This window comes from Numida meleagris, chromosome 7, assembly GCF_002078875.1.
Source record: "Numida meleagris isolate 19003 breed g44 Domestic line chromosome 7, NumMel1.0, whole genome shotgun sequence".
NCBI classification, from domain to species: Eukaryota; Metazoa; Chordata; class Aves; order Galliformes; family Numididae; genus Numida; species Numida meleagris.
Window position 1 is genome coordinate 24,407,771 of NC_034415.1, and position 16,667 is coordinate 24,424,437.

Consider the following 16,667-nt stretch of genomic DNA (forward strand, 5'->3'; position numbering starts at 1 on the left):
GCATCGTATATGTACAGAGTGCATTTGTGAATAAATGGCTACTGCTTTTTTTAAAAAAACAAGTTTTACAAATTCATAGCAGATTACAGCTGTTAGCACCCAACCTTTTGAGAAGAAAGGCCATACTACTGGGGTCCCACTCTCGAGATAAAAGCTGGCCAGCAAGAGGTAGCACGTTAGCAACACTTACTTACCAGGTTAAGTGTCCACCAAGTACAGCCTTACCTTTGGCAAGTGGGGAAAGGTGGCTTCGTGTTTCACAATGGCCAAACAAACCTTAAGCAGTGAAAAGCCTCCCTATGTATTTGTGCAGTGGAGCAGGACTAAGGTTACTTTCCGCCTCCCTTCTGCACCCTGTGCGCGCACACTCTGGGCACAGTGCAGCACTACGTGGTGTAGGCGAGATTTGGTATCTGGAAGAGAGTTCCGTCAACGAAGAAAAAAAAAAATCTTCCTTCCAGAGCCTGCACTCCAGTTCTGCCACAGCAGCAGCTTCCCAGTTACCTTAGTTGCATTGTTATGCTTAATAATGAAGTAAAAGAGGTGAAAAATCTTTATCTTCTCTTGCTTTGCCCCAGAAGTCATTTAAGCTTGGGTTACGTTTGTGCAAAACACTATCAACGGGTGACTGACATGTTTGCTTCAACCATAGCCTTTTAAATGACCTTAATTACCATGTTGTTAAGAAACGAGTACTTGTTTTAGAGAAAAATTGTACTTTTAAAATTCAGTTAGTTAACACTGCAAAAAACTGCATATTATATTTTTATTTTCAACATGTAGTTTTGTATATTAAATTTATTGAAATTAAAAACTAAATACTGTATTGTCTTCATCTGCTCAGGAAGACAGAGGCAGCGCTGCCCGACTGCTCTGGACTCTTTCCTGCCTACAGCCATGCCCCCCCCACAGCCGCACGGCGCTGCCCCAGTGGGGGCACATCCTCTCCTCTGAGGTCACTCGCTGCTGTTGGCTCACAGAGATTTAAGCACACGAACATATTTGGTACCATTTTTTTGTATGCTGCTAATTAAAAGCATTCCTGAAAATAGTCATAATCCAGTTTTTTTTACACACCACAGAGTGGCTATTTTCCCATCACCTGGAAGAACTGTGAAAGCCTATTTTTGTACAAAAAAAATACAGTGACCATTTGTGAAGTAGCAGCCTAGCATACCTCTTTTTTCTTTTTTAAATGAACAAACAGACAGAAAAAGGCACAGTACCCTGGCTGCACTGAAATAAGCAGTGCAGTAAGCATGGCAGACAGCGTAGCCAGAACAAAAATGCAGATCTGTAAGCACCTGCTGCTAAGAAGCATTGCCACCTTCTCTGCTAGAAGGCAGCATCCCAAGAAGCTGAACTTCCCGATGCAGTGGCATGCGTAGAGGAGGGGGGACGCTGCTGCCAGATTTCTGCCTGAGTTTTCTCCCCTCTATTTTAGGAAACTGCTACTGGGCAGAGGGTGGGGGAAACAAAGTGTCGATGATAAACAGAAAAAGCTGTATCAGACTGCTCCCTGTACCGCGCTGGGTGCTTGTACCCTTAACAAAAAATATATCTATCTATGAAAGGCCTTACCTGTAGCTTGACTGAAAAGTTTCTGCACCGCTCAGGGAATTTTGTTTTAAAGGGCTAAACCTTCCGCACACCACTCTGCATAGTTAATGTAACATTCATCCTGGTGCTACGTTAGTAGTCCCGCATTAAGGCAATTCTGTCTATTTTGTGTAGACAAAATAACAACACCCTGCAGCAGCAAATTTTCAGAGCCTTACATTTGCCTTAAAACTATTAATAAGCACTATGGCTGTTACCAAAAGAGACATTAGGTTCAGTAGTGCATTCGTGTAATGTCTTTGGTGCTTGCAGCTAGCAGCATCTCTCTTCATACACGTTCATCCCACATCTCAGCCTTCCTGTGGAGCTGGGGAAAGAAGGGAAAATGAAATTACTTGATGCAGTATTAACATGTTCACAATTCAAGGTCATATACTTAACATGCCGACATGAAGTTTCTGGGTGGTCAAGTAGAAAAGTCAACGGAGCAAAATCATTGAGCTGTAGTGACAGAAAATGCTTCTGTGTCCAGTCAGTGCACAAGGCCAAGGCACTGCCTCAAGGACTGCCACCAATACGGCCCCCAGCCAGCCTGAAGCTCAGGAGCAGCTCCTTCACTGTGAGGAAGAAATCAACTGCCAAACAACCCGTTTGGGGCTTCCAATTCAGACTGTTGTATTGAAACAGGGCCTTGTAGAATCTCAGACAATTTGGAAGCAACGATGTGGCAGACAGGTGAAGCTCATGAGTATTAGTCTAACTGCCATTTATGAAAGCAGAGCAAAACTATATGCTAAGGAACAGGGATCCCAGAGACTTCAGGAAGCCAAGAGAAAGATGAGGGACTGCTCATTAGAAAGTTTCTATTTACACATCATCTGTTGTCCGTGAGTTTTGTTGCATGCTTGCATAGCACAGTCGTGGTCCAAAAGGACTCCACACTGTAACACTACGATAGCATATCTGATTACAAACAAATCAGATAAAGATTCTGTAACCTCATTTCTGAAAGTACGTCAGCTCACCCCCCACAAGTATAAAGGTGAATGGTATCAAAGCCATGTAATTAGGTCAATGCCATCATAAGACTTTATTCCATGCAGAATTAATTAATCTGTAGCTCTGAATTTATCTGATGGCCAGACCATCTCCAGATGCTGTATTCATACCTCATATAGGAACTAGTGTTCAAGGACCAGCCAGTTTTCTGTAATTGTTTGAACATCCTGACCGCTGAGGGGCTCCCTGAGTCTCACTTTTACCTCCAGTTTCCCTCCAGTGGGTTTTCTGCCATCAAAAATCTGAAAGAACCACAGAAAGAAGGGCAGTTAGGACGCAAAATTGGTCTTGATATAGAAAACATGCAGAACAGAGTCCTCAACAAGTTCCCAGTACCAGAACTGTTACACAAAGAACAGTCTGTTGTTTAGCAAAACTCATCCAGTACAAATCTGTCCTCTGCATGTGAATCATTTATGCAATGTGAATATTCATTTTCCCTTCACAGTCAAATATTATTATTAGAGCACACCTCTCCCAGACAACATACCTCGATGATCTCTCTAACTTCACATTCTGATTCCAGCTTGTCCAGTTTCAGATGTGCTGTTCCCACATGCTTGTCACTTCTGAAAAAGGACCTGTTAAAGAAATCTTCCTTAATGGAAAGGGAAAGGTTTATCAGAACATTAAGGAGAAAGCAAAGTAAGAGGTTGTCACTGTTGGTACCATCAACGATCCAAGGAGGTTCTCCAGGCATGCTGCTAGAACTGTAAAACCAGGGTGAAAGGGGCAATACTGTGGTGAACTAGGCCACAGGATACTGAAATACTCATATTCTAACTACTCTCTCATAACCAAGTTAGAGAGAAGCATAGTGAAGACAGCTGAATCCTAAGTTAGCACCTGGAATGGCAGAAATTCTGGTTTCCAAGTCACTGACTTTAGGAAAACAACAAAAACAAAATAACCCATCCTTCTTCCTGTTATCATTAAGAGACATTAAGATACAATCAAGCAAGACCTGACGTGCACTGAAACTTCTAAAGCTGATGTTACAGAGTCTCACAGTCATGTCAGTTGTGGTAAAAGTAACTGGTATAAAACAATCCTTCTAAATTGCTTGTCTTGCATCTGATGACCCAGCAACAAAACTCGAAAACATCCCTGACATTAACCATCTTCAACTTGATGCACTTCATTCATCAGAGCCTTGAGGATGGACATTACTGATTTTTTTTCTTTAAATTGTTGAAAGAACATTCATCAGCTTCCTGAAAACTTCAACACGACCACTAGCGCCTTTCTTCAGCTCCAGACTGATACCAGACATGAGTCCTGTAGCAAGGCGCCTCTCATTTACACGCCTGTGAGACGAAGTAACAATTACATTCAAAAGACATCCAAGGATTACCAAGGGAGGTCACACCAAAACTGCTTTCTAGTTTGCCCGTGTCTCTCCACTTGCAGCAGAATGAGAAAGAGTGGACAACCCCCCTGAGATCAAGTGTGAAAAGTCAATTACCATTACAGTTTGGAGTATTTCTACAAAAGAATTCTGACAGCAACAGACTCAGAATCCACTGCAGAGTAGGTCAGTCTGAATTTTGTTGACACAAAGCCTTCCAAAGCTGGGACTGTATTCTCCATTGATATGTATGACAGTAGGCCCACAAACTCATTTAGCTAAGTTAGAACTGGTTAGCTTGCATGCTGGAATACTTCCTTTACTCCGTATGCACCTTAAAATGAAGGATTACACAACTGTACTGCAGTCTGTTGGACTCTTTGTTCGTAAACTTAGAAGTAGCAATCCTCCTCGCTACATTTTTTTTTAATGTATTTCTCCATATTCTAAACCAGGAAATAAAGCCTGGTTCCCTCTTGATCAGGGAGCTTGCAGGGAAGAATGAGCTTGCTGTAGGCTATGGCTTCAGAAACCTCTGGGGAAATCTGCTTTTATCTTCAGCAGATTTTACGAGAGTTTTAAGTTAAGACTTTTCCTTCGGAAAAATTCATTGCTGGGTTTTTCACTTCAAAGTGTTTTCTAAAATAAAGTTTAACATATGACCTGAAACAAGTTTCCTTTGTTCACTAAGAGAAAAAAATTACTGTGAGACAGACAAAAAGCCATCAGAGACCTTGAATCTGTCACATCCATGAGCATTTCTGGAAGTATTATCCAGAAAGACAATGAGCTGCCAGTCTTAAGAGAAGAGCCTGGAACACTTAATCCTCTCCTTTCTCCACTGGCTGCAGGTAAGCAGGCACATCAAGAACTGCATGAGGCAGAAAACATATGAAGACAGTAGGAATTCCACTGTGAAGGGGAGGCAGCTGGGCCTGTTTGTTATCTGGGGTATCACGCACCACAGCAGGAAGCACGTTCTGCAATTTTGCCTTGCAGGAGGCCTGGCAGCCCCGTTCTGTCCCAAGACAGCTGGGGGGCAGACGATCAGTGGGTATTTCTTATTTATTCCCTTCCCTGTTGCTGTTTGCCATGGGGAACTGCCAGCCCCTACCCCCATCCAGAAACAAGTATATATTTAACTTGTTAGATTCATGTTCTAAGGACAGGAAAATCCCTCAATGTCAGAAAAGAGAAAATTCACCCAGATATGTTTGCTGATCTTCAGAAGGGCTTCAAAGGACAATCTGGAGCTGGCACACAATTTCATGAGTCACTGGAAAGTGTTTCCCAATGGGCGAACTTAAGCCCGAGCTCAGAACCTCGTGGTTCCTGATGTGAAGAGCAGAGGATATGCCCCACATGTGCAATGGCATGCAAAAAATAGGGAAAAGTGTGTTTACATTTAAAAACCTAACAGATCTGTGCCAAACAGGCAGGATCTCCAGCAGTGAATCCTGAGAAACAGCAGACAGGGTTGATAGGGAAAGAGGAAGGAAGTCAGCTACTGCTTCAGTGGAGATATTAAATGGAAGATCTAGAGGAAAAACAATGAGAGTTTACCTCATAAATTACATGATCTACAACATTAAAAGCACTTAAAAAAAAAACACCGGATCCTTTCTGCATGCTTCAATAATAGAAACAAAGAACTGCACAAGGAGCCACCACGACAGAACCAGGTTATCTGCCATCTCACCCAAGTCATGGGTCACAGCTAACAGTGAGATGAGTAAGGCCATTTGGATTTTGAATAAATTGGTGATAAGCTCAGATAAAGGATGATTCCCCTGAGTGCTACCAATTGCTAACATCCATCTCATCCTGTTGGTCTCTGAGATGAGGGTAGCTGGGCTCTCTCAGAACAGTTTGCCAGCAGCGCTCAGTAAATATTTTAAGATCCTCAGAAGGTAAGTACAAAATTGTAACACTAGTTCTGCCTCAGTCTGACATCTGCTTTACTACTGTTAATGCTTTGCTGTCACTTGTATTTCATTATTCTACAATATTATCCCACATAACATTTAAACCTTCTAATCCAGATGATTAAAAACAAATCGGACAAGAATCAAATGAAGAATCACAAGAATCAGTTTAATGCTGAATCATTGCCTCCTCTGTCATCAATTTCTCTTAATGTACCAATTCTCAATGGATCTTCCACTTAGGACCCATACAACTTCATACACTTGCGCTTCATAAATCTCAGCTATGGCACTCTTGTCAACCCTTACAACAGAAGCAGTGAGGGGCACATGCTAAACTTACCCTTTATGAAATACTTCGAATTTAATTCCTTTGGACCGAATTGCTCGTCGGAAACCTCTGTGATTTCGGTTGATGTTCAACTTGAACAACTGGTTGTATTCTACAGAGAAGAAAAATGAAAGAAAGCTGTCAAAGTCCAGTGAAGTGCAGCGCTCTATTATGTGCATGTACTCATACCTCTGTTAATCTCTGGCCCATTTAAAAAGACACCTCACATCTGTACGAACCTCCTTCTCAATAAATGCAGACCCAGTTAGTGGAAACACACAGAGCAGAACTCTCAGTAGGAGGGCTTCAAGACTTCCACTCTCAAGAGAACGTATAGTTAAATTAACAGCTAACAATTCGGATATTTAATTCAAAGTTGTTTTGATACTAGATGGCTGCTTACTGAAACAGTTAGAAAAAGTAATACAGCAATAAACCAAACTCAGAGTGTAAGATGATTACACACAGTCAAGTGCAACACTGGTGTTTGCTAAGTACAAAGGGATATTTTTCCAAAGGTACAGAAGTCTTCTAGTTTGAAGATTCAGTCTTAAATATAAACAAAAAAAACCCTGTTTCTACAGTGACGCTTTGTAAGGTTTAGAAATGCTAGCATATTAGCAAAAATCATGACAGAATTGGCAATCTCACAGGGCACCAAAAAACATCTGATCCCTGGAGATTTTGAAAATAATAATTTAACTTACTCAATAAAGAAAATGTATTTATCTGGCCCACCTCCCAGCAGGGCTGACAGCAACAGCTGGAACACGACAGGTCACTTCATCATTTCACTACTTCATGACACAATTGCTACCATCAATACTGGGATGAAGGCGAAGAAATGCCACATCTGGACTTCACCTTCTAATGTTCCCTTTCCTAACACACATAGAAGTACTAACCTGGAGAATTGTTATTGTTAATTACAGGTGTTTTACTCTTTTGAGGTTGCTCCTATTAAAAGAGAGACACAAGGCATAAAAATATCAGGTACTGTTTCAAAATACAGAATAGTAAGCATTTTTATCACTAGCTTTTTAATACCATACAAGAAACATGAGTTTTAGGCAGGTGTTATCTGAATGATAAAGGGAGTCACGGTACATTCAAGACTAAAATACCTGGATATCATTGTGGTTGCAAATATAATGCTAGATAAAGAATAAGCCAGAACATCATATTAAATACAAGTGCCACAGATAAGCTACATGGTCACACTCAATTCAGACCCGTCATCATGAAGATACTGACAGCAGCTGTTAAATCACATGATAAACTATGCTCGTTCCATGGCACAGTAATTCTGTTCCTTCGGCATTAGCTGGAATAATAAGCTACACAAGGAATCCATCACAAGTCACTCAGGGAATTGCCCTACTATTATTTTGCCTGACAATCAATCTGTCACCAAAATAAATTAACTTTTAACCTAAAGCAGAGTACAGACTGAATCTCTGGAGACTGAACAAGGACAATGTGACCTAATTATTGCAGCTACTTTGCAAAACCGACTTCAGCTATGAAGGAGAAAGGTGGTATATTTGCTCACTGGCTAAGCAGTAGAGATCTGCCTTTTTCTTTTCTTTTTTAGTAACGAAGAAAAATAGATTAAAAGCAACTTTGCTGATTCTTACTCATTCCCCAGAACATGACTTGTACACACCAATTGTTTTCAGCCACCCCAATGGGGTGTGCTCTTCCATTAAAGTCTTGTCTAACTCAAACATAATCTGTCCACTGCCGATTTCCCACAAGTAAATGAATTTGTCTTAGCAGAATTACTGCAAAATGTATTGGAAGGTAAAAATCTAGGCTGGCTTCTTGCTGAGCTAAGTACTAGCACTGTAAGAGCAGAAATTGGTTTTGCTCTATTGAGAGAGTAGCAGAAGTTGCAGCACTTCTGCTGATAATCAGAGTAGGTAGCTCTCTTTAGAAACACTTCTAGATCAACTTTCAGAAATTTAGAAGCGAGAGGAACAGGATGACACTGGGGTGGTTTTAAGGGAAGAAGCATTATTTCTCTCTCTAAATACTGCAAAAAGATGGAAGCAATATATATATTGGTTCTAATGAGGGCTATCTATCTATACACACACACACACAAACGCATCAATTTGGAAAATAAACACCAACAGAAACTCGTAGCACAGCTCAAACCTACAGAAAAAAAGATTCAACAGATCTGTTTCTCAGGAAAAAAAGGTTCTGGGTTTTTTTTGTTTGTTTGCTTTCCTTAAATATGCTGAAGCAGTATGACTAAAAACACTAAAAGTGTTTCTCTTCTTCAAATAAAGCCTGCACTCCCTCCTTCAAGTCCTAACAAGCTAATGCAATGGTAAAGGTCTCAGACTGAGGTACAGAAGACTCAGGACACACACTCACCGTGCTTGGGTAATGAAATTCAAACTTCACAAATGCATCTAAATCTTTTGGTGCCACACCTGAAGGAGACAAGAGTCAGCCAATCCCAATAGCTAATGCAAGTATTTTCACTGCATCTGTAACGTCAAGCGGGATTTTCAAAAGCACCTGATTTTCAGAAAGACTCATGACCTGTTTCTTAGTAATAACTGAAGAACCCATCCATTAATCTGACATCCATAGGAAGCTGACATCCAAAAGTAAACATCTACCTGCTAGTCCTGAGGCAATCTAGCATAGATTGTTTACAAGCCCCAGGAATGAGGTACTAAAAGCAGTGATGTTGGCAGGGACAACTGTGTGCTGAAGGGTCAGTACTGATGGTGCAGAGCTACAGAGGGCACTCGTAACAAAATACAAGACATGAAATTTAAACTACGACCAGTTGTAAGTGAACCCACGACAATTTGAAGTTCTTCCTTCTGTCCAGATTGAACCCAGATTCTCTTTATTCTTACGCTGCTATTTTTTTTTGCGTGTGCCTTTTAATACTGTTTAAGGGTGTTTTGTCTTTGAGCCTGAAACCCAGTTATTTTGTAGAGTGCTGGTTAGAAAGTTCTGATCCTCAAGTGGTCTTTAGGGTAGAAAATCTCATTTCTCACTACTTTACCCTACCTTCTCAAAGACCACAAATCCTTCTAAGTTCATACCTGGTGGAGCTGGTAGGTTTATCCCCCTGACAATAAGAAGGTGCATTTCTGTGCTGTTGAGCTCAGAAAATATCCTGTGAAAAAAAATAAAGACAAAAAGTGTATTCACCTCAGTATCCTTACACCACTGATCCACTGCCAGACCAGGATGCCATTGATACGTCAGAACTTTTTCAACAGCATAATCCTGCAAAGATGATCTTCAGAAATTACAGAAGAGTAAGTAAAGAATATGAACCAAAATAAAACCATCTCTGAGGCATAGTGAAAAATGCCAAGAACAAAGCCCAGAGACACCAGGATTGAGTGAGACAGACAGAAGAAGGAAGAGTCGCTGATGTAGCAGAACATGAGAGATGAAGATGGAGACAGCAGATAAAGCTGGAGATAGTCTGAAAATAAAAGGACACAGAAGAACACCGTCTTAGTATTTTAAGTGGTTTTGAGTGTCCTTTCATGAATGCTGAAACCCTATGTGCCATCTGAGTTTGCTGAAGCCAACAATGCCCTAAGAGCTAGAAAACAGTTTGCCTGAGAAATCCCTTTGTTTTTACACACCTTATTATCTTAAAGGTTCTCTCCTCAAAGTGATGGCTTGGGGGATCCATTCCTTGTGCTCGTGCAAGCTGTAGGATGTCCAAGTCCTTTTTACAGCCTTGTGCCAGTTTCTCAAACCTGTGAAAAAAAACCAACAGAAAAGTTGCACACTGTGGAACACCAGAGTGTTCTGCCAGACACAGGCAACAGAGTAATCCTCAGGTCAGTCAGCTGATGGCAACTTGGAGAAGCTGGCCTCAGCATTACTATCCCTGTAACACAATGAGAATCCTGCAGGCCTCACAACCACTAGCTCTTTCACAAAACGAGAATCTTATCAACCCCATCATTTTTTAAGGAGGTCATGCAGACTCAAGCCTGAAATGATCATATTATGGGATGATTAATAACGGCAAGTGGCAGGACTTACCGAGTTGTTTCAGCTACATTTCCCAGATGCATAAACTGCTTGGAATACTGCAAACATTTCTGTAAACAGCAACGAACAAAGACAGACGCACTTTAATGATCTTTACATGCAAATTCATGTTTGGTAGCAAGATTTGAGGCTCATAAAAGCATTATTTAAGCTAAGAATCCAGATTTTTCCTGAGTCACTCAAAAAGATCCATCCCCCAGTCCTCTAAACCCAAAATTGAGCACTCATTTGTTCAAGTTGCTCGGTCCTACTACTTTGTAAATGACTTAATTTCTAGAGGTTCGCCCAAGGGCTAGTCTTACTCAGATGAGAACTATCTTCAAAGTTGAGTGCTCGTATTTAACAGTGATAATTGGATAGTTCCAAGCCTCCAAGTACACCCTCTAACTTCAAACAGTGGAGATTCCAGATCTGAAAATTTTCCACTCTAGGATGTACAGAATACAACATATTTTACAAGAATATTAATAGAATCCTAGAAATGTAAAAAAAAGATAAAAACATTTTTTCCAAGGATAAAACAGTTACCTCATGTTGGTCCTTGAGCAGTTTTATGAGCTGTGTGTATACTTCATCTGCTTTCTGGGATAGTCTGACATCTTCATGGTGTATGAAGATAAAACCACCCTCTTCATCTGTAGGGGGTGATGGCAGCTGCAACACAAGAACACCACATTTCAGAGCCCTTGTAAGAAACAATGAAGTAGACAAAAAGCAGTCAGAATGTATGGAAAGGTCAGTGAAGGGAGACAGGCTGTTTAAGTAACTCCAACCCAACCACTACTTAAACCACTGTAGGACAAGTTCTAAGACCCTGAAAAATGCAATGCCTTACAGGTCTAGCTCCCTGATTATTTAGGTCAAGAGAGATACACAGCGTGTTCCCTCACCTACCCACACACCACCAGGAGCTAGAACATCACTGGATCACATTCACCTGATCCTCAGCCCAAAATGGAGTTAGGATATAACCAGGAGGTGTACTCAAACAACAGACCTGGGGAACATTTTCAAGCTGCATGGTTTAGGTGTGTCATTGTACATCAGGAGCAAACTGTTTACAGAGACTCGATTTTCCTCAGAATCTGGCACAATTTCTGGGCTCAGTATCCACACCTACTACTTGTGTGGTTTTAACTAGTTTTGTGTTGAGAATTATTATTAAATCATTCAGCGTTTTAAGCATGCAATTAAATGTCTGAAAATACAATACAAAGCAGAATACTACCAGTCCTACTAACCTTGGAAATATCAACAAGTTTGCCACATTTTGCTTCCTCAATCTTTAGGTCAAAGGTCTTAGCTGTTCTGAGATATGTCTTAGCCTGTTCAAGGTTATTTTCCTTCTTTGCTTTGATGGCTGCCTTCATGTATTGCTTCTTTCTGTTCTCCAGAAGTTCCAGTTGTTCCCTAGCTGAAAAACAGTTGTATAAAAACCCTCACTCATCCGACACTGCCATGGCCCTGAAACAGGTTTATCATGTTCAATTTATACTCAAGAGAAAGATCAGTAAAAGTACAGACATAACTGAGGACATTTCCTTACTGCACTTTACTGTTTCTTGGCCAGTTTCAATTTCATGTATCAGGAAGAGAAACACTTGCTTATAACATGGCATCCTTCATAAAAAACTCACAGCACTTCACAAAGACACTTTAAAGTGTCACAACAGAAATTACAACAGCTGACTGGTAAATAGCAAAAGCCAAATTCAAACTTTCAGCTAGACATTTAAACTTCTCAAAGACAGCAAATATTATGAGCACATGAACCTTGAAAACACTTTTCTATACTCTTTTCTATTCTCTCCCTTGATCTGTCAGAGAAAACAGACAAGCCAGTGCACGCAGACACATTCAAACACATCCATCTCTGCTTATTTGTAATTCCTTGCCATCTTAGCTTCTTCTCAATTCTTGGGTCTCCTCTTTCCCTCTCAAAGCAATAAGGACAATAACACAAGTTAGAAAAGACTGCTTTACAACGGAACAGGTCTGTGCATTTTGCCCCTTTGTCCCCCTCACTTAGGAAAGGGTACAGTGTGAGCTGACTACAGCCACTTCCAAAGATACTCATACTGTATTCACCACTGCACTCTTACTTGTGATTACACAAGCTAAACCACACATGCAAGAGGTGCCTGTCTCAGCAAATAAATACACCAGTGACTCTCCTGCTGTGTTCACTGCTGTCAGATGAATATCCCATCCTCACAAGAGAGCCTGCTGCCCTGCTGCTGTGAGCAACTTGTCCCATCAGCCAAAACCTAAGTAATTAGACAAGGGAGCTAGTCTAGTTTTCATTGAGACAACACAACCAGGACACAGTTCTCTGTGAGGCTGAGATGCAGAACACAGGTGTTTTCTAAGAAAATCTGTGGAGAATGGACTTAACAGAGCCATTATTCGTACTGATCTTGGCTCCTTTCCTGGTGTAGAACTTAAGTGTTCCACCGCACTCCCATACCTCTTCATGCCTCACACACTCTGACAAAGAAAAGTTGATTATCAACTAAGCTGCACTTCATAATTCTGGGAGAGGAAGAAGGTTACGTTTGGGTCACAGAATGCAGTTATCTATGATAGCAAAGTACTGGCATTTCATTGTGAAGATGAAGTCTGTATGAATCTGTGTCAGTTCTTATTGCACCTACTGGTCTTATTTTAAGATATTTGAAATGCCCAGGAGAGATTACTGACCAGGTAATGCCAGAGATGAGTTATTAACACTTTCTTCACAGAGTAAGTCTAGAGCAATTCATGTAAGAGATTAATACGCCAGATGAAATTGCACCAACCTAATTTCATGAGGATTCATACATTTTCAAAGTCAAAGCATACAACTTCTATGAGTTAGTGTTCTTTACAAAACAAGCCATGGAACTTTCTAGAGAGATGAATTATCAGGCACACTGAATACCTCTGCATTCTGCAAAAGAACTCGCATCAGTTAAGTAGGCAGTTTGCTTTGTCCTGAGGAACTACCTAGGGCAGGATGGGATTATGGTTGTGGCATGACAGCAGTATTGGTAAGAGCTTGGACACTGCTGGTGCATGCCCAAATCTCACAGTGAGGTGGCGGCTGTCCCATACTATCTGTACAATTAATCTTGTACAGACAGCTGTTCAGGGACCTTAGCAATAGGAAGACTAGAGATTGATGAATTACTGCCTATGCACTGGTTTGATATCCTTGGGTATAAAGACAAAGACAAGGCAGAAACCACTGTTTCATGCAGGAGGCTGCATTACATCAATGAATAATTCACACTGGCGAGCCATCCACTCTAACGAGAGTAGAGTTCAACTGGGAGCAGAATTAAATATTACGAATCAATATATTTGTTACATCAAAATTAATTAAAAACCCAATCAACCTTATAATTACACATGCTGCCTCTGTGAAATAAAGGCTGCATGGATGGTCAGGATCTGCCCTCCAGCAGGCAAATATACAGAGGCTCCTGACAGAGAAAATCTATACCATACATTCGCGGGCTTAGATCTCAACCACAATAAAAAGAAGTCTTTATCAAGGTATTAAACAAAACTAGTGCAAATGACTTGCACATGGATAACAGGGAATGCTGATCCTGCCACCTTACCAGCTGGAGGGAGATGGTCCATTGACTTTGCCTTGTCCAGGCTGGAGGGTGATGTACCTTGTTTCACACACTCAGGAGAGCTTTCCTCCTCAGCTACAGCAGATGGCACTGTAATTGGCTTAACAACTTGAGTCGGCTTTCCAGGCAGCTGAGCAGGCTTCTTGGCAACTGGGGCCTGTGTCAGAAGTTCATTCTACCGTAACAGAAGTAATTTCATATTAAATGCACACAATCTAACCCAGAGGACCGTATCTCAAGCATCAATAAACTTAGTTATCACTATACCAGCTCCCTAATACCACTTTTGAGGGAAGTATGACATTCCAGACTGCAAATTTTAACTGCTGAGGTTTATAAGGAGGGCCATCCCACTAGGTAGCTGACCCACTGCAAAATCCAAACTTCTGCTATAAAAGGGACACAAGGAGTGTTCAACAACATAGTCATTTCAAAAAGAGCAAGTGCAGGCAGAAAAAAACATCATCCAGGAATTTTCTCCATTAAAAGCTATTCTGGTTGAAAGCACAAGCATAATCAGCAACCAAATTTAGCTAGGGAAAGAAATTAAACCAAAGACGAAATGCAAGTGCTGCGTGACAAGACACAGTGAGTGCTGAACATGCTAGGGAAGCACAAACATTGGAACTATTAGGATGCAGGAACACCGTATAGATTTAAGCACTTTTGAACAATGTAAAGGTATGGCCAGGACCTGAGGTGTTTGCTTTGAAACTAAAAGTCATCTCTGCATACCAGAAGAGACAACATTTAAACTACTGAACATGCTAAAGAAACACTAACCTCCTCCTCTTCATCATTCTCCTCCATGCTTGCCAGCTTGCTGGCATTTTCCAGAACAGCAGCTATAGTTTTGTCACCATCCATCGCTGCAACACCAGGAAGAGGGGGAAATCCTATGGAAGAAATAAATAAAGAGTTGCACAAGGTATATGTTCTGTCTTTCGTCTTTCTTCTTTCTGTTAATTCTAACCAAGTATTAATTATATTGACTTCTGAAATATGAGATAACTAGATTGAGGCCAAGGCCACAAATCCTTGCTAGGTGGCCTTAAGAACAGACCTCTCACCAATATCCAGGCTTAAAGGGATGATGCTAAAGTGATGAAGTAGCAGAGCATGGTTTTCTAAGTTCAGCAACTGGCAGCCAGCCAAGGAAACTTAGAACTTCAAAAAATTTGGTACAAGATGCTCCCAGAAGCAGCAAATAATTTAGCTACTCTCCTTAACACAGAAGTGCAGCAGACTGTACAAACAGTTGCTGGCTCTTTCACTACAGCCTCACTTTATTTGACCCATGGTCCATCAGAAAATCAGTGCTATCTCATACACTAACAAAAAACGCATAGCTGAAGTCCAGAAAATGCACTATAACATTAGCTGCCGAAGGATATGCTGGAAGTTCTATTGCAATGGAGAGGTTGCAAAGTACAGCAAAAATACAGCAGCTAAATGTGAAGAAGAACAATCCAATTCATTATCCTTTTAAGGATAGAAGGAAGGCTGAATGATGGAAGATAAATTCTGATTTCCACGCCATCAGTTCAGTGTCAGCTTCAAAGAGCAGAGATACAGAGATGCTACTGTTTTTCTAAATTAGTAAGATTTGTCTCATTAATATGTAGCAAGCATTCTTGTTTCTAGTCTCATTAGAAGTGCTAAGAAATAACTAAACTATTTTTGAGCCTAGAGATGGCTGCTGCAGGTACAGAACTCATTTGAGGTATACAGGCAGGCAGAACGCAGAACTTTATGCCAAAACCCCTGTGTGACACTAGATGCATTAGTAAGCAGCATTTCTGTCCCCATGAAGGTCAAGGCTGCTACTTATCACCATCCAGATGCAATGAAACGCACTGTCAGTCCCGTATCATCTCAGTGCTGGTTTCAATGACTGGCTGACCACTGTCTCCAATGTAAATCACATGGCTTCTAAATGCTGACTGGAAAACATACAACTGTGTAAGGAAATTGAGGAGTTATGCATATTTTCAGAAGGCTAAACTTGGAGTACCTCACTCTTACCAAACTGATATTCACTATGAATTAGACTGTGTTCTAAAGCAGGAATTGCTGAACTGCTGCTTTTCAGGGGCAGATTCAAAGCAGGAGCTGTTCAAAGTGCTACACCACCTGACAGGCTTGCCACTGCCTACTTTACTACTATATACTTCACTGCTACTACAGAGTTTGCAATTGCCACATTTGACAGTGAGAAAAAAGCCACTAGATTTGTGTCCCTTTGAGGATTTTTTCCCCCAAAACTTAGAAATTCTAAGCACCATTTTGCAGTGCTTAGTGCATCTTATCACAAGAACACATAAGGCAAAAGGAATGATGCTCCCAAGAAGAGAAACAGTATCACGCCAGCCAGAGATGAAGTATTCATAGATGACCTTGCCCAAACCTTTATAGACAAAGCACTCTAAGTTCTGAAGAAGATTAAAAAAAAAAGAGACAGTGTCTCAAGAAGGAGGTTCAGTTTCTGTCACTGTCTCAGTGTGACACAGGCATGATTTGTTTCATCTCCGTACACTGCTCTTACTAGCCTTGAGAATGGCAGTATTCATCTGACTTGTTACGTGTTGCAAGGAGATACTTAATAAAACACAGAGATCTGAGGCTGTTACTGGGAAGAAATAGAATGGGAAACATCAGGTAAATTTTTTCCAGTTTCAAAAATCTCCTTCTCCTACCCCAGAGAGACCATACATCCCAAGTTTACCCTTTCCTCCACGACTGGCACAGAGGTATATTCAGCACCTGCTCAT

At 40.9% G+C, this 16,667-nt stretch overlaps 1 protein-coding gene across 2 annotated transcripts in view; it reads right to left on the minus strand.

Moving 5' to 3' along the window:
* Nucleotides 749–16,667, minus strand: part of CC2D1B (coiled-coil and C2 domain containing 1B) — a 30,641-nt gene continuing 14,722 nt past the window's right edge. The window contains exons 13-25 of one of the 2 annotated variants that reach the window (XM_021404270.1): nucleotides 14,680–14,792; nucleotides 13,879–14,071; nucleotides 11,515–11,687; nucleotides 10,802–10,927; nucleotides 10,265–10,323; nucleotides 9,856–9,972; nucleotides 9,298–9,371; nucleotides 8,609–8,667; nucleotides 7,129–7,180; nucleotides 6,236–6,335; nucleotides 3,110–3,200; nucleotides 2,730–2,861; nucleotides 749–1,927 (exon numbers count right to left, since the gene is read on the minus strand). In XM_021404270.1, the coding sequence (XP_021259945.1) occupies nucleotides 2,742–2,861; nucleotides 3,110–3,200; nucleotides 6,236–6,335; nucleotides 7,129–7,180; nucleotides 8,609–8,667; nucleotides 9,298–9,371; nucleotides 9,856–9,972; nucleotides 10,265–10,323; nucleotides 10,802–10,927; nucleotides 11,515–11,687; nucleotides 13,879–14,071; nucleotides 14,680–14,792 (1,277 nt within the window). In that variant the 3' untranslated portion in view covers nucleotides 749–1,927; nucleotides 2,730–2,741. The remainder of the gene's footprint in view (nucleotides 1,928–2,729; nucleotides 2,862–3,109; nucleotides 3,201–6,235; nucleotides 6,336–7,128; nucleotides 7,181–8,608; nucleotides 8,668–9,297; nucleotides 9,372–9,855; nucleotides 9,973–10,264; nucleotides 10,324–10,801; nucleotides 10,928–11,514; nucleotides 11,688–13,878; nucleotides 14,072–14,679; nucleotides 14,793–16,667) is intronic. The other variant, XM_021404271.1, reaches the window with a different exon arrangement.